Genomic DNA, 15,949 nt, shown 5'->3' with positions numbered 1-15,949 from the left:
GTACAGCCGATGGGCCGAAGAATATCCTCTTCCAAGCCATCACTGTGGCAGTCCAACTTCAAAGCTTCACACACACACACTCACACACACACACACACACACACACACACACACACACACACACACACACACACACACACACATCGCTCCTCACCTGCCCACTATAATAATAGAATTTCACTATTTGCTCGACATGTCGTTGAGCATTGTGGTGCTGGTGGGTTAGTGGACAAATCTCTCTGACAGCAGTTGTTGGCAGAGGGCGAGAGCGGCTTCTGCTCTACTTCCCCTCCCGACGCTTGTTAGCGGATTGGAGTCAGCAAATTCACGGTTGCGTTAACACCTTAAGGTGAGCAAAGGTTTAGCATCATCCTCAGTTAGATCAGCGCTGTGGTGTGGGGCGATGGCGCTTTAAATGAAAATGGACGTCCAGAACTATCACCGTGGATTTGATAGTTGTGAGTAACACCTCTCGGATAATAATAATAATAATAATAATAATAATAATAATAATAATAATAATAATAATAATGATGATGGGGAAATGAGGATGCCGCTCAGGAAATGAGCGGCGAGGCACTATTTATGTGTTTGCTGCTAACGATCGGATTCTTGATTGTGCTTCCCAGGCTGGTGGACAGTCACACCGACCATATTAGTTTCCCCGTATGAAGCTTGTGGGACCATGGCATTACACTGGCACTAGCCTGTTATTCTATCTCTCTCTGGCCATTTCGGTGTCTCACAGCACCACATAGAGTGCTCTAAAAAGCATCTCCTGTTTGTCTGTCGAATTAAAAAAGCCTTTCTACTGCTCTTGTGATAGTGAATCAAACAGGTTCCACCTGGTATTTTACTCCGCTCTGCAACCAATGCTGAGGCAATACACCCCTGCCAGTTGCCAGCTCACCAGCCCATTCGCCTTCCAGGCTGGGTCTTTAAATACATGTCGGTCTCAAAAACACTCGCACAAAAGCCGCTCATTGTTTGAGTGGTTATCCGACCCAGATAGGTTCCCATGCAGCCACGCCTGCTGAAACATAATAGGGAGACCCTTCCACACCCAGGACTCTGTGGAGGGGGCTAGAGTGAGGACCACCCTTCAGGTCGAGATCCAGTTCGGACCCGTTCAGGTGTGTGGATTCTAGCGAAACACACCCAGGACACAATCAGAAACCAAGAAACCATCCAGCAGAAACCGAGCACAAACCAAAAGGCCAGGTTTTGCTGACGATACTCAATTATTCATGAGGGTTTGATTATGTCTGTCTCACTTTGTAAAAAGCATCTTACTGAACCCACACAGAGCTGTGGTGTGTGTGCGCAGCGAGGCCCTCTGAGATCTGCGTGTTTGACCGATAACATATCAGTTTCTCCGCCGGCAAATGATACGGAAACAGGTCGCCGACTCAGCGGGGATCAGGTCACATGACTCCATTGCCGCACATTAACTTCCCCGAGCCGGGAAATGGGCCGCGGCTAAGAAGTTGATCACATGGCCACGCACACAGATGTACAGTGATCTTCAGCAGTGGCAGCAGCACACTGACCCAGTGCAGAGGAGGTGTGTGTGTGTGGACGGGGTTGGGGGATGTGGAAAAAAGGGGGTGGGTGATATTGTGGGAAAGAGAGATGTATATCTGTATGTAGGGCCCAGCTGTTACATTAATCTCACAATCCAACAGGATTAAAGATGCCTCACACACTCATACACACAGAAACGGACGCACATGCATGCAAAGACACACACACTCACACACATGCACGCGCGCACACACAAACACACAGAAACTCATGCACAAGGCTCTCTGCCACTCTGTGTCGAATCCTCCTCCATTATATATGACCTTATGAAACATGCCTTTCTGAGCGAGTGAGTGTGTTAAGTGTGTGTGTGTGTGTGTGTCTGTGTGTGTAGGTCTGTGTGTTTGACAGACTGTCTTGCTGCCAAAAAAGGCCTGGCGACTCTACCACAACTGCTGGTCGCTCCCACAGTACACAATACAGCTTGAATGTGTGCACCCAACAACCAAAGGTGTGTGTGTGTGTGTGTGTGTGTGTGTGTGTGTGTGTGTTTGTGTGTCGTAATCAAGAAGAGCTAGTACATGGTGCTGTGGACGTGCTTTGGAAATTGTTTGTCAGTGTGTGTGTGTGTGTGTGTGTGTGTGTGTGTGTGTGTGTGTGTGTGTTTTTCAGAAGTATTGATGTTTGGTCAGAGAAATGTTGCAGTCAGCAGTGAATGCTGGTTGTCGGTGGGTCAGTGATTGGGTTTTTGTGGCTCTGATTATAGGCTGGCTAAATTAAGAGCTGGGAGAGAACGAGAGAAAAAGAGAGAATGAATGAGTGTGTGGTGTGTGCGTGCGCATGTGTGTCGGTGTGTGTGTGTGTGTGTGAGTGTGTGCATGCGCGCGTGTGTGTGTTTGTACATGCATGTGTGTGTGTGGGTTCTGATTATATCCTAGCTGAATGGGCCTATTTCTCTGAGGTCAGTGGGAGGGTGTGGTGCCTGTGGCTAGAACTTTTCTCGTGTTCCTAAGGAACTTTTCAAAGCTGCTCAGAAATGTGGCTGCAAGAGAGAGAGAGAGGGGGAGACAGAGGGGAGAGAGAGGGAGAGAGGGATGGAGAGCACCCCACAGACCATGCTGCCTTTGTATAGGACAGAGGGGTGGTCGAGAGGGAGAGACTAAAAAGATAGAAAGAAAGAGGGGAGAGGGGGGTCCTTAAAGCGCACGGCACTCAAGACCGGTAATCAATGGCCTGTTCTAAACCCAGAGTCGACCAGCAACAGACACACACACACACACACACACACACACACACACACACACACACACACACACACACAGACACACACAAACACACACACACACTCAGACAGCAACTGATGAGGATCACGTTTGTTTCACAGTAGAGTGAAGCCTGCGGCTCATCACGATGGTCATATGATATGTCCTGTGCACGGAGCCCAGGGGCTAACGAGCGACAGAAATGCAAGATGGAAAGTTCTGGAGAAAAGAGAAAAGGGTAGAACAGAGTTTCATGGCACTAGAGCAGAGGAGAGGGTAGAGAGGGATGGAGTGATGCAGAAGGACCGGGCTGCGTGAAAGAGAAAGGTGTGTTTCCCTCACCAATGCGGGGGAGAAAAATCCAATCAGCTCAGTGTAATTCAATCTGAAGCAGAAAGATGCACTTTGGAGTGTGTGTGTGTGTGTGTGTGTGTGTGTGTGTGTGTGTGTGCACGCAGAGTACATTACCATACCCCTGCACACGCTCCCTGGCAGCCATACGGCAGAGGTAGACAAATTGCTATTGTAGAGGGATCTGAGGCGGCTGACCTCGGCGTGCTCTCGCGGTTCCTTCCCTTTGGTTTGATTTGGCAATGAAATGTGAGCGGCTTGAAGCGGTTTCCTGATCCGACCTCTAGGCCGCTGGTGCTTGGCCCCAGCCATTGTATGTGCAGCAGCCGGATGAGATCTTGGTAACATATATTTGCTATTTTCTGATCCAATACTAATGTAGGTTTTTTTTCTGGCAGGCAGCGCTGCAGATAACCTGAGTGGTTTGTGCGCTGCGATGGCATCGCCCAGCTCCACCTGCGGGACTCCAGCGTACGGCCTCCACTAATAGAGCAAAGCTAAGGAGCGGCTACTTAGCCAGTAATAATTAGGAATTGGTTACAGCTGAACCCCCAATGAGTGAAGGGATTCATGGGTTTCAAAGAAATGATATTTAAAAATATACTATACTAATATACTATACTACTATACTCCAACGAGACACAGTGATTTCATTGTACTCTGATGTCATACCGCATACTGCATAATGCATTATTTGTTATGACGTGCTACATTAATGTAGCACACCACAACTCAACAAAACAAATTCAGATTGAGCAGAGTGGATAATGAATAGGAACAAATGTGTTTTATATGGTGTGGTGTGGGGGTGGTCAGCAGCCACACCTGTCTCGCGTCTAGTTAGTTGGGCCCGGGATCAGGGTGGCTGTTCACCTGTTGACCGTTAGAGCAATCAACGAGCAACAGGTAAAACCCCTATCCCCACACGCACACGGGGACAGCCTCCGCCATGACGCCCCGGCTCCCGGCTTGTTCCATCTTGCCCACTCTCGACAATAAACTGGTGTGTTTGCAACATCGGTCTCTGTGTCGGAGGGCCCTGAAAATGCCACTCGGGTGGCGTGTGGCAGGCGGAGCCGGCACATATGGATAAAATAGAAAACAGCATAAACAAATAGAATTGGTGAAGGAAAAAACTGGCTGCACACGCCAGCTCCTACTTCCAGAGTTCATCACTTCACGACTACAGGCGTGTTGCCTTTCCTTTATGGCTGAATCGAACAGCATACCTTGCTATTTGAAAATAAATACCTGTTCTGTTTAGAGTCGACGTGTTTCCCAAAGATGGTGCAACATTCCAGTGAAAGCCTGGCGATGGGCTGATTAACAGAGACTAGCAGCGGAGGCTGCACCAGAGGAACTTGAAATTCTCTGAACGTCTCTGTCTGGAGTTGGATCTGGGTCAGGTTAAAAGGACTTTTGACACAAGGTCATGTTCCCTTAACCCACGCTGTGTTCCGCCACGCCACGCTGCGAAAGCACACACAGTGTGAGATACACATTGGTAAATGGATATGAGGTTGTGGTTGACTGGTTCTGGTTGTACTTTGGATTTTAACCAGTATAACTGGTTGAATTTCGACATACTGTCGGCAACATTATCTCCAGTTACTCGGGTCGTAGTGACGACAGTACCTCATGAGGACATTCTATGTGAAACGTTCTGTGAATTTGCACAGACCTTATGGTTGGTTCCATGCTATAAGCTGCTTATATTACGTTGCTCTGTGCCGCCCATTTAGAAAAGGGTTATATTATATCTTTTAAATGGACACGTTAATAATAAAACAATCGATATAGGTGTTAATGAGCGGGCATATACTGCTTAAGATCTATGATATATAATGTATGAGCGCTGAGGTAAGATCTGACAGTCTCTGTCCCTCCCTCCCCCCCTCTCTGTAATCCTGTCCAGGTTGTCCTCTCCATTCAATCCATCTCAACTGCCTTAAGCTCTTTAGAGGCCCCCGTTAAACACTCGTCTCGCTGGCTCGCTGCAACTGCCCATGCATCCGCCCGTCCCTCCGCTTTTTCATTTTCTCTATTCTATTTTTTTTTCCCCTTTCCTTTTCTTCCATCGTCAGCTTTTCTCCGTTGCTCTTCTCTTTCGCGGTCAATCACACGCTCGTGTCCTGCTATTTCCTGACGAGCTCAATATCCTTTCATCACCCTTTTAGATATTAACAGAACGCTATTCTCGTTCTCTCTTTCTCTCCTCTCCCCCTACGTCTACCTGCCTATCTTTCTTTTTTTCTTTCTTTCTTCCATGATTGCCGCATTAATTTAATTCTCCAATCTTCTCCCTCCCTTTTTTTTTCCCCCTACACACCTCTCTTTTCGTATCGCTTTTATCTGCGTTTGCGTCTGACCCTCTTTGCCTTTCATTCCCTTCAAATCTCCTCTTTCTACACGCCACTCCCCAGCACGCGCGCACACACGCACACACACACACACACACACACACACACACACACACACACACACGTGCCCGCACACATGACGCGCGCGCGCGCACACAGACACACACACACACACACTCAACTTCTTCATCCCACATTTCTAATCACTTTGAAGTCGTCCATGCCACTGTGTTTTGCTCAGTTCGTTTTTGGGGGTGTTCCACAACATGGCCGTTCGTTTTAACGTGGATTTCCCGGGTTCCCATTGCAGTTCACATCCATTTCACTTTTCTGTATTTTTTAGCGAATAAATGTGAAATTCTCCCTCACTCAGCTCTGCTCCCTCCCTTCTCACTCTTTCCCATGTATCGTGTTTCAGCGTTGTGTTTGATCGGTCGATGTGTTGTATGTCAGGACAGCTCACGTCACGTCACACACACACACACACACACACACACACACACACACACACACACACACACGTGCGCACACTACAAAAAATGTTAACGAAATGTCAGTAGAGCTCAGGTCCCTGCTGGCCTAGATTAGGGCTAATCCACGACTGCTGGGATGAAAGATTAAGAATGAATTACCTGCTGGTCCAATGCATGTGTGTGTGTGTGTGTGTATGTGTGTGTGTGTGTGTGTGTCTGTGTTTCTTCGCGGTGTAAAGATAATGTCAAAATCAACAAGCAAAGTGACAAAGTCCTTAACCCACTGATCTGTGAAAATACACACAACTATACTTCAAGCTCATTCGCTTGTTGAAGCTGCAAACGCCTTTGAAAAAGCCCTTTAAAGTCGAGGGGTTGAAAGGTCCACCTGAGAGCACACACACACACACACACGCGCACACGCACGCACATACACGCACACACACACACACACACACACACACACACACACTGAGGGTTCACTGGGCGTATTTAATTGGATCGAAGTTTGTCCTTCTCGCTTTGCCAATAATTGGGTGAGACATGAGCAACATATGTGGGAAGTCTTTTGTTAACTTCCTGTTTATGGGGACTCAGGTGGAGCGGCGGCCAAGAGGAAGAGGAGGAGGAGGAGGAGGAGGGGAGATGGGGAGAAGAAAGATGGAGTGATGGTCTGGGCGAGAGAGAGAAAAACGAAGCATGAGCTCCTGACCTCGTCACTCCTCTGTCGGGACGTCGGCTAAATAATTCAGTCACACGCGCACAGTCACACACAGTCACATGCATTTGCACACTCTCTCTCTCTCTCTCTCTCTCTCTCTCTCTCTCTCTCTCTCTCTCTCTCTCTCTCTCTCTCTCTCTCTCTCTCTCTCTCTCTCTCTCTCTCTCTCTCTCTCTCTCTCTCTCTCTCTCTCTCTCTCTCTCTCTCTCTCTCTCTCTCTCTCTCTCTCTCCCCCTCTCTCCTTGTGATTCTGCTTTCTCTTGCTACCCCACTCTCTTTCACACATACGGTACATGACACCTACACGCACACATATAAACTCACACACAGGATACCCTCCGTGCACTACACTGGAAGTCCCCTCATTATGTGGAGCTTAAGATCTGAATCTATAAATACTCACATCCTGAGACCATCCCATAACCCCACCACCAATTAAGCACATACGCACACACACACACACACACACACACACACACGGCGAAGAACAATGCATTCTATTCAATAATATACTGTCATGGGCTTTTATGATGCCACCACAAAACAAAAATAGTCATGGTTTTTCATAGATTTTTCTTATTGATTTCTCATTTAATTTTTTTTTACCAAATAAAGTCTATTAATTTCATGAGAATGAGATATGAGGTGAGTTTGAGAAAGGAAAATGACATATTCCAATTAAATGACATATTCATGGGAATTTGAGAATACATAAAGTAATAAATAAACTCTATAGAACCTTAATAAACATATAATAATAATATTAATAATAATAAGAAGGAGAATTATTATTATTATTATTATAAAATATTTAGTAGGTCAAAATCAAAATATCATCATATTATGAAAAGCGATAATAATAAAATGATCTATTTTGGTCATATATCACCCAGCCACACATACACACACACTGCATCGGTGTACACACAACTAAGTGCTCTACACAATAAAGGACTCTCTCTCTCTCTCTCTCTCTCTCTCTCTCTCTCTCTCTCTCTCTCTCTCTCTCTCTCTCTCTCTCTCTCTCTCTCTATCTATCTATCCATCCGACACAAACATATTGCTACAGTAGCGCTTGGAAAGACAAGTGCAATAGATGGAGAGAAGGAGAGTGAGAGAGCGAGACAGAGATAAAAGGCGGCCTTGGGTCTTGTGTCCTTGGGGTCAGTCGGAGGCCATTGGCCTCAGAGATGGAACGCTCTGCGTCCCCGTGTTATCACATCACTTGCAGTGCTTATCAACGCGCTGCCAGGAAGGCAGCATTCCAGCGTTCTCACCGGGCCCCGACTCAGGTTTCTTCTGCCACGATCCCTCCCATCCGGCCGTTCGTTAACCCAATTAGCCCGTTGTTACGGAAACGCACCGCCCGGTCGAGCCGGGAAATGTAGAGATAGAGACGGAGGGAATAGTAAGAGGTTCCCTGTGTGCCCCTTCCTCTTCCTACTCTCGCCAACAGCCCCGCTAAGGCCGAGCAATAGCGTTCAGTCACAGGAGAGGCTTTTACGCGGTGGTGGTGGTAGTAATTAGCTTGGGAGCCACTGGGTGTGTCTGTGCAGTGCCCGTGGTAAAGGATTACCACTGTGCAGCTATACAGTATATACAGCTGACCATTCCAAAATGGGCATGGATCTACAATTGAGCCTTCTGGAGGCGTGGTGGGCCAAATTCAGATAACCTCAGACAGTGGTGGTGGTTCTTGCAGAACACGGTGAAGCCTGAGGTACTCTGTAAAGTATAAAGAAAAATGGGTGCGAAGACGTTGGTGTAGAGTCAACTTCTGTGTGTGGCTGCCTCATTATCAGCACGGAATTTAACATCTGTTCCTGTGTATCATTGGATGTAGGACTGTAAGTGTACATGAAGAGCCCACTTGGTCAACACGCACAAACAGGCTCACACACACACACACACACACACACACACACACACACACACACACACACACACACACACACACGTTTGTTGTTGGGAAGGAAGCACCCTGTTCCTGGGGTTTTTTATTTATAGCGAGGCTCCAACGCACAGAGGTCCCAGAATGCTTTGTGGTTTTAGAGACGGCATCGCTTCTACTGCTCTCTAATTTAGAGTCCTGCAATGTAGCACACAGATGTACAGGCTCGTACACACACACAGCCCCCCCCACACACACATACACACACACACGCACACACACACACGTGAGACACAGGAGCAGCCTCTCCTTAATTTTTTAATCTATTGTAATGAAAAAGACAGAGGAGAGAGAGAGAGAGAGAGAGAGAGAGAGAGAGAGAGAGAGGGAGAGTAAAGGCAGAGGGGGAGGAAGAGTGGATGGGTGAAATGAAGGTGGAAATAAAGGCAAAGGCGAGCAAGGGGAAGAAACCAAATGAGGTAACACGGAAGATGAGAGTATGACGGAGGATGAGGAGGGAAGGGAGAGAACAAAATGACATAGCAGAGAAACGGGGGAATGAAAGAGAGGAGAGAAGGGAAGAGGGGAGGATGAAGCTGTGACAGCGGCAGCCATGCTGGTTGTCATAGCAACGGCCACAGAGAGCAGGTAGAGCACGGTCTCCTGGGAATGAGCAGCGCAAACCCCCTTCTTCCCTCCTCCTCTCTCTCCATCCCTCCAGTCCTCCCTCCTCCCAGCTCCATTTCTCTCTATTACAGAGGCTTAGTTTTCGGTCTCTTTCTCTCTCAGCCTCCCGTCCCTCTCTCTCTCTCTCTCTCTCTCCCCCCTCTCTCTCTCTCTCAACTCCTACCGCTCTACGGCCCTCCTTCATACCTCTTGCTCTTTCTCCCTCCTATTCTCCATCATCTGTCCTCCATCCTGCTGGAAACCCACCCTTCCCTCCCTCCTTCCTTCCTTCCCCATCACCGTCATTCACTCGGTGGTGTTGCTCGCTCTATCCTTTTATCACCCCCCAACCCCTCAATCACACATTCCGCTCCCGTCCCTCTGTCCTCTATTAGATCTTCACTGTACTCTTCCCGTTCTCTCTCTCTCTTTCTCTCGCTCTCTCTCTCTCTCTGTGCATTTCATTTCCTCCACTCCTCTCCCTCGCTCTCTCCTTATGGTGGTCGACACAGCCCCACTCCCTCTTTTTCCGTTAGCCCCCTTCTCCCCCCTTTATTGACCGCCTCCCCATCTCTCTCCGGAGAATATGTATGTGTGAGCAGCGCTGCCAAATTACTGCAAGGGATATTGAGTGTGTGTGTGTGTGTGTGTGTGTGTGTGTGTTGTGTGTTCAGTACCTACAAAAGCAGTGATACCTGCCTGTTTTAACCTATCCAAATCACCTCGACATTCTTTCTCTCTCTCTCCTCTGACTCACTGAATCAACAACCCCAAAAAATGCTTTTCATCAAGGCCACCGTTAGCATAACATGTGTGTGTGTGTGTGTGTGTGTGTGTGTGTGTGTGTGTGTGTGCATGCATGCATGCGTGCGGGCACGTGTGTGTGAACTCTGTACGCCGCGCATGAACACGTATCCCTACCTGGGATTTTCCCGAGCCCCTGTGCGTTGACGCACATCAATGCGTGTCTGCGTTTCGGCGTGTTCACACTTGTGTGTACTACAAAGTGACTTAAAAAAAATGTGAATGTCTGCACGGAGTTCCAGCTGGATTGAAACGGGCTGATGGCGTCCTTTTCTTTTGAATACGTGGGACGGCTCGGAACGCATTCCACGAGGGGGAAGCATGCTGTTGTGCAACGCCGAGGAGCCCAGCTGACTGCCGTGAATCGCCGCCCTCCCCCCATTAAGACACCACTTGGCGGCTGCAATGACAACGCAGGGGAGATACTGGGCTTTTCGGGGTGGGGGGGCAGGTCTCCCCACACCCTGCAACACCCAGGACATCACCACTGCAGTGCACTTTTCAGCCTGCTGAGAGAAAACCGAGTCGAAAAAAAACCAAACAAAGCTCCAGCACTCCCACTGAGCGGCTCTGTCAGGAATGTGGAAGCAACTTCTTCCATTCGGTGAATAAGCATTGGGTGCAATAAACGTTTTAATAGCAGGGAAATGTGGAGTGACACACTGCAAAGGTATGAAAATAATATGTGGACATCAGACCATGGTTTTTACACACACACACACACACACACGTGAACACACGTAAACACATGATGCTGAGAGTTGGAGGGAGCTTGTTTGCTTCCCAGTGGAGGTTGTCATTACATTACATGGTGTCTGCTTCTCTGTCTGTTTTTCTGCTTCTCTGTCTGTCTGTCTGTCTGTCTGTCTGTCTGTCTGTCTGTCTGACCTGCAGACCAGCTCCGGATATGAACTGAGATCCTTTTCATTTCCTCTGTGCACCGTTTGAAAGAGGGAAGGCGACACCCGATACCTCTCCCTTTCCACATAAAGACCCTGAAATACCACTAGAGCCTCCACCGTGCCCTCTACCTGAGTGTGTGTAAATATGTGTGTGTGTGTGTGTGTGTGCGTGTGTGTGTGCGTGTGTGAGAGGGGACTCTTTGTCCTCCAGGAGACTGAGGACCCACTTCCTGTGTCAAATTGCCCTTTCCCACATTCCAGACGGTCCCTCTATTCCCTCTGCTCACATCTTGCCTCTCTCTCTCTCTCTCTCTCTCTCTCTCTCTCTCTCTCTCTAAGGGGCTTTGTCTGCTATCGGAGGCACAAAACACTGATTCATCCCATGAGTTAACATGATCCTGAAAAACATGCTACTCCTCTCTCTCTCTCTCTCTCTCTCTCTCTCTCTCACACACACACACACACACGCCTGCGAAGCGGAGGCAAGGCGAGAAACAAGGCGGCACCAGAAATACAATTTTCTGGGAGCCCACACGCAGCCAGATGGATTGCGACGCAACTCATGAATCAGGCAGATATGGGCCTCGCAAAAGTAAACAAGTGCACACACACACACACACACACACACAAACACAGGACGCCGGGTGCTCGCAGACGTGGGACACAACAGATGTCTGTGGGAAAAAAAAAACCCACGTTTAATCATACACTCAGGATGTGACATCACAGGAAATACCAACATAGACCACAGAACCCCCCTCGCCCCATCTCTCTCATCTGACCAGATATTTTATGAGATATTTAATCTACAATGTCATGTGAGAATTGGGACTGTGTGTGTGTGTGTGTGTGTGTGTGTGTGTGTGCGTGTGTGTGTGTGCGCATGCGTTGGTGTGTGTGTGCCCATGCCCACACCTGCCTCCAATGCGTAAGTGTGTGTGGAGTGGAAACAGAAGTGTCTCGGTGTGAAAAGCTGAGGACAGATTAACTCGGCGGGGGGCCTGCGGGATCCTTTGGGCAAAGCTCATAACCGACAGCCGACTGACCCACTAATCGCGCGCGTGAGTGTGTGTGTGTTTGTATGTGTCTGTGTGTGTGTGTGTGTGTGTGTGTGCGTATGTGCGTGCCAGTCCACTGTCTCTATGCTGCTTCTCCTTTCCAGAACTTCAGCCAAAATATGTCCGTGTCACATCCAATTTCAAATCGTCTTCCCCCTCAACGATCCAATTCCACGCGAAACGGAAGGCGTGGGTGCGGGGTGACGGGGGATGGAGCGGCTGAAGCGTCTCCCGCTCCCGATGACATCATCACTCCATCCGATGACGTCACCCCCCCCCCCCCCCCCCCCCCCCGTCCGTCCATCCTTCTCGCACCGCATCGCGGATCTACCACCACGACCACCACCCCACACACACTGTCCGGTTAACGAGGGGTGGGGTGGGGTGGGGGGGTCTGTCACACGCTGCCCCGACCAGACAGACCCTTGTCGTCCACGACCCCCCCAGGATACTAAAAGTCCTTAAAGCCGCAGTGTGTGCGGGGACCCCGATCCCCACGCCACAGCAGCCGGCAGGATGCGAGCGAGTCAGACTCAGACTCCACATTTCAGGGTATCGAATTAAAACAACCCCTAATCAAGCTCAATTAGAGATCACCCGCTAATTACTTACACACACACACACACACACACACACACACACAATCACACACACACACACACACACCTCCTAACCAGGAGGTGTGTGTGTGTGTGGGGGGGGCGCAATAAACCTCCACACTCCGAGACACAAAGGCAGAGGAGGCGGGGGGGGGGGGGGGAGACCTTACGATCCACGGGCTGAAATGTGGGTCGAGTCGAGGATTCCACTTCCAGATAACGCACATGCATGCGATCGCAGAAGGAATTTTAAAAAACACGCGCGCGCGCGCGCACACACACACACACACACACACACACACACACACACACTCACACACACACACACACACACACGCACGTGCCCGCCGTTAACAATGAAAACCCCGCACCACCCACCCACTCTAGACCCGCGTCCTTACCGTGGCGGCTTGGACCAGCAGCGCCGCCAGCGCCAACACGCACGGCGGCCTCATCGCGGGGTGCGCGCACCGGCTGCACGGGGGGAACAAAGCGGCTCTGGCTCAGGGTCCGAATTCAGAGAGCAGAGCCCGTCCGAGAGACCATCCGTCCGCCTGGCTGCTGAATAATCCTCCTGGGTGGGAGTGGGTGGCGGGGGTGGTGGGGAGGGAGGTGTTCCTCCTCCTGCTCCTCCGTCTCTGCTCTTCCTAGACCTGGTATTTTTAATACCGAGACACTCCAGACCTGCTCTCTTCCTCTCTCTCTCTCTCTCTCTCCCCTGTTCTCCTCCCCCTCTCCACTGAGGGCAGGATGTTCCGTATGGCCCGAGAGTCTGGCAGGAGGTGTGTGTGTGTGTGTGTGTGTGTGTGGACACAGAGGGATCTCCGCGAGAGAGAGGCGAGAGGCGAGGTGATGACGCCACCTGCCGCTCGGATGGAGCAGCGGCACCCCGCGGGCGCGCGCACGCACACACACACACACACACACACACACACACACACACACACACACACACAGACACACACACACACACACACACACGCGTCCAGCTCCACATCGGATGCGCTGTGACGTAGCGACGCGTGCACACGCTGCAAGGGGCCCCATCGGCACTGCCCCACCCCCACCCCCCAGGCGAGGTATTACCTGGACGAAAGTTATTTATTCAAGTGCACTCCTGGAGTCAATACATTTGTCCCACGGTGGGTGCAAAAAAAAACAAAAGTCATGTCTGAGCACCTCTCCCCCCCAAATGAGTTCCAGTAACGACGGACCTGTCAGTGATGTGTAGGAAAGTGCTGCTTCAATCGGAAGATAGAAAGTTTCATTTGTGAATTTTTATCCGACTCACCCACGGGAGTGATGTATTCCTCAGCCAAACTCTATTCTTAAAAATGAGGGGATCCTCTGGATTCTAACGGTATAGACATAATTTAAAAAGCTTTGTCGAACAGGCATGTGCTCGTATGTAAAACAATCACAACCTCCTGCTTCATTAGCTTTATCGCCTGTTAAAACTTGGGGAGACTAGTAATTGTTTTACCTCCTACACTTTTATATTTTTCATCGTTTCAAGGTGTAAATGTTATAAACTGTAGAGCTCTGGCTTCTATGATGAGTCTCAATGAGACTAACCTCGTAAAATAATTGTACAACAAAGAAGTTATGATTAAAAACGCAATTGGAATAAATAAAGTATAAAGGACACTGAAAACAACAATGAATTTTGAAAGTTTTTTTGTTCAGTTTTGTTTCAAAATAAAGATCACACAATTGTTTAGAGACAATCTACAACAGGAGTTACAAAAAATAGTTGCCCAGGCAATAAGCATACACAGGTTCTGTTAACTATACACATATGGTTACAGGTGTGCTCGTAGTAAATATACACAAGGCTGCTTCCAAATGTACACCACTCCGGCCGGCTGCCTCTTACCCAAAAAGACATGGACAGTATGATACAGCACTTACAGCACTAGAGAAATGCCAAAACGTAAGAAAAAAAAAAAATGACAAGAGTCTCCACTGTACAATCAATCAGTTTTTCCCTCTCATGGAAGAGCGATGGTTGGGGCAGGAGTGCTGGGGGAGCCAGCCAACCTGCACATGCGCGCGCGCACACACACACACACACACACACACACACACACACACACACACACACACACACACACACACACACACACACACACACACACACACACACACACACACACACACACACACACACACACACACACACACACACACACTTCACAGGCAGGGAAAAGTATTCCTATAAAAAGTGTAAAAAAAACATAACAAAATGAAAAGAAAAAACCCTAAACATAAACAAAATTAACATAAAACGACACCACTAAGTAAACAGAACGTGTCCTATCGGGACTCTGTGGGAGACGAAAGTCTCTTAATTTAAGCAGTGACAAGATAAAGGATAAAACCAAGCGTGGCGGATCTTTGTACAAGTACTATGCTGTATAGAAAGGGCTCTTCAAAACAAAAATTTGATATTACAATTTACAATATAAAACAACTCATATGTCACAACCAAGGAGGTGAGAATATACACTGAAATGCACAGGGTTTGTTTTTCTTTTGACTAATTTTTTTTTCCAGAGTGATTTTTTTTTTTTTTTATTCTTTTCTTCTCATACCAAAAAGGGGTGGTAAAGCACTTTTACATTACAAGGGTTTACAAATGTACAATTATACAGTCAGAAGTATGTGGTCACTACTAGGATACATTATAGATACAGATTCAACATCAAAAACCAGAAAAAACTACAAAGTTTTATATATATATTTATATATATATATGCAAAGGTCTACACCAAGTATACACGTTATATTTATAGAAGCAAGACCAAAAAACAAATCTCCCATGCTAAATGATCCTTCTGCTGGTTAGCCCATGGCGCGTCTGTGGTTGTGTGTGCGTGTACGTCTATGATTCTGTGATGTCGGACACCAAATTAAATACGCGTTCCATCTCATAGTGGTGTGCAGCTAGGGCGGGTTTTGGGGAGGGGGGGGGGGGGGGGCGGGGGTGTTAAGGTGTGTGTGTGCAGCAGTAGCAAAAAAAGTGAAAATTATTTACTAGTTTATCCGAGACGCCAAAAAACAGGAAAAGGGAAAAACAAAACAAAACAAAAAAAAAACAAAAGAGGAAAAAAAAAAAAAAAAAAAAAAAAAAAATAAGCAAAAAGGCGAGAGGGAGGGAGCGGGGCAATCCCACTGCTCCTTCTCCCCCCGCCTACCCTCCCCCTCTCCCACCGGGGGGGGGCAGGGCAGCAAAAACATGGGTTCACTGTAAGGCTGTCTGTTGCCAAGGGCTCCTCTTGGGGGGGGGGGGGGGGGGTTGATGGTGGGGGAGGACCTTGGCAGCAAGGGATTATGGG

At 48.5% G+C, this 15,949-nt stretch overlaps 1 protein-coding gene across 1 annotated transcript in view; it reads right to left on the bottom strand.

The window, feature by feature from the left end:
• The window catches only part of sdc3 (syndecan 3), a 27,734-nt gene extending 14,413 nt beyond the window's left edge, over positions 1-13,321 (bottom strand). Inside the window, exon 1 of the mRNA XM_080014458.1 lies at positions 13,013-13,321. Within this exon, the coding sequence (XP_079870584.1) occupies positions 13,013-13,066 (54 nt within the window). The 5' untranslated portion in view covers positions 13,067-13,321. The remainder of the gene's footprint in view (positions 1-13,012) is intronic.
• Between the last annotated feature and the right edge of the window lie 2,628 nt (positions 13,322-15,949).

Source organism: Zeus faber (genome assembly GCF_960531495.2).
Source record: "Zeus faber genome assembly, chromosome: 1".
In the NCBI taxonomy this organism is placed as follows: Eukaryota; Metazoa; Chordata; class Actinopteri; order Zeiformes; family Zeidae; genus Zeus; species Zeus faber.
The sequence above is the reverse complement of the archived record's forward strand: the minus strand, read 5'-3'. Positions and strand labels throughout refer to the sequence as shown.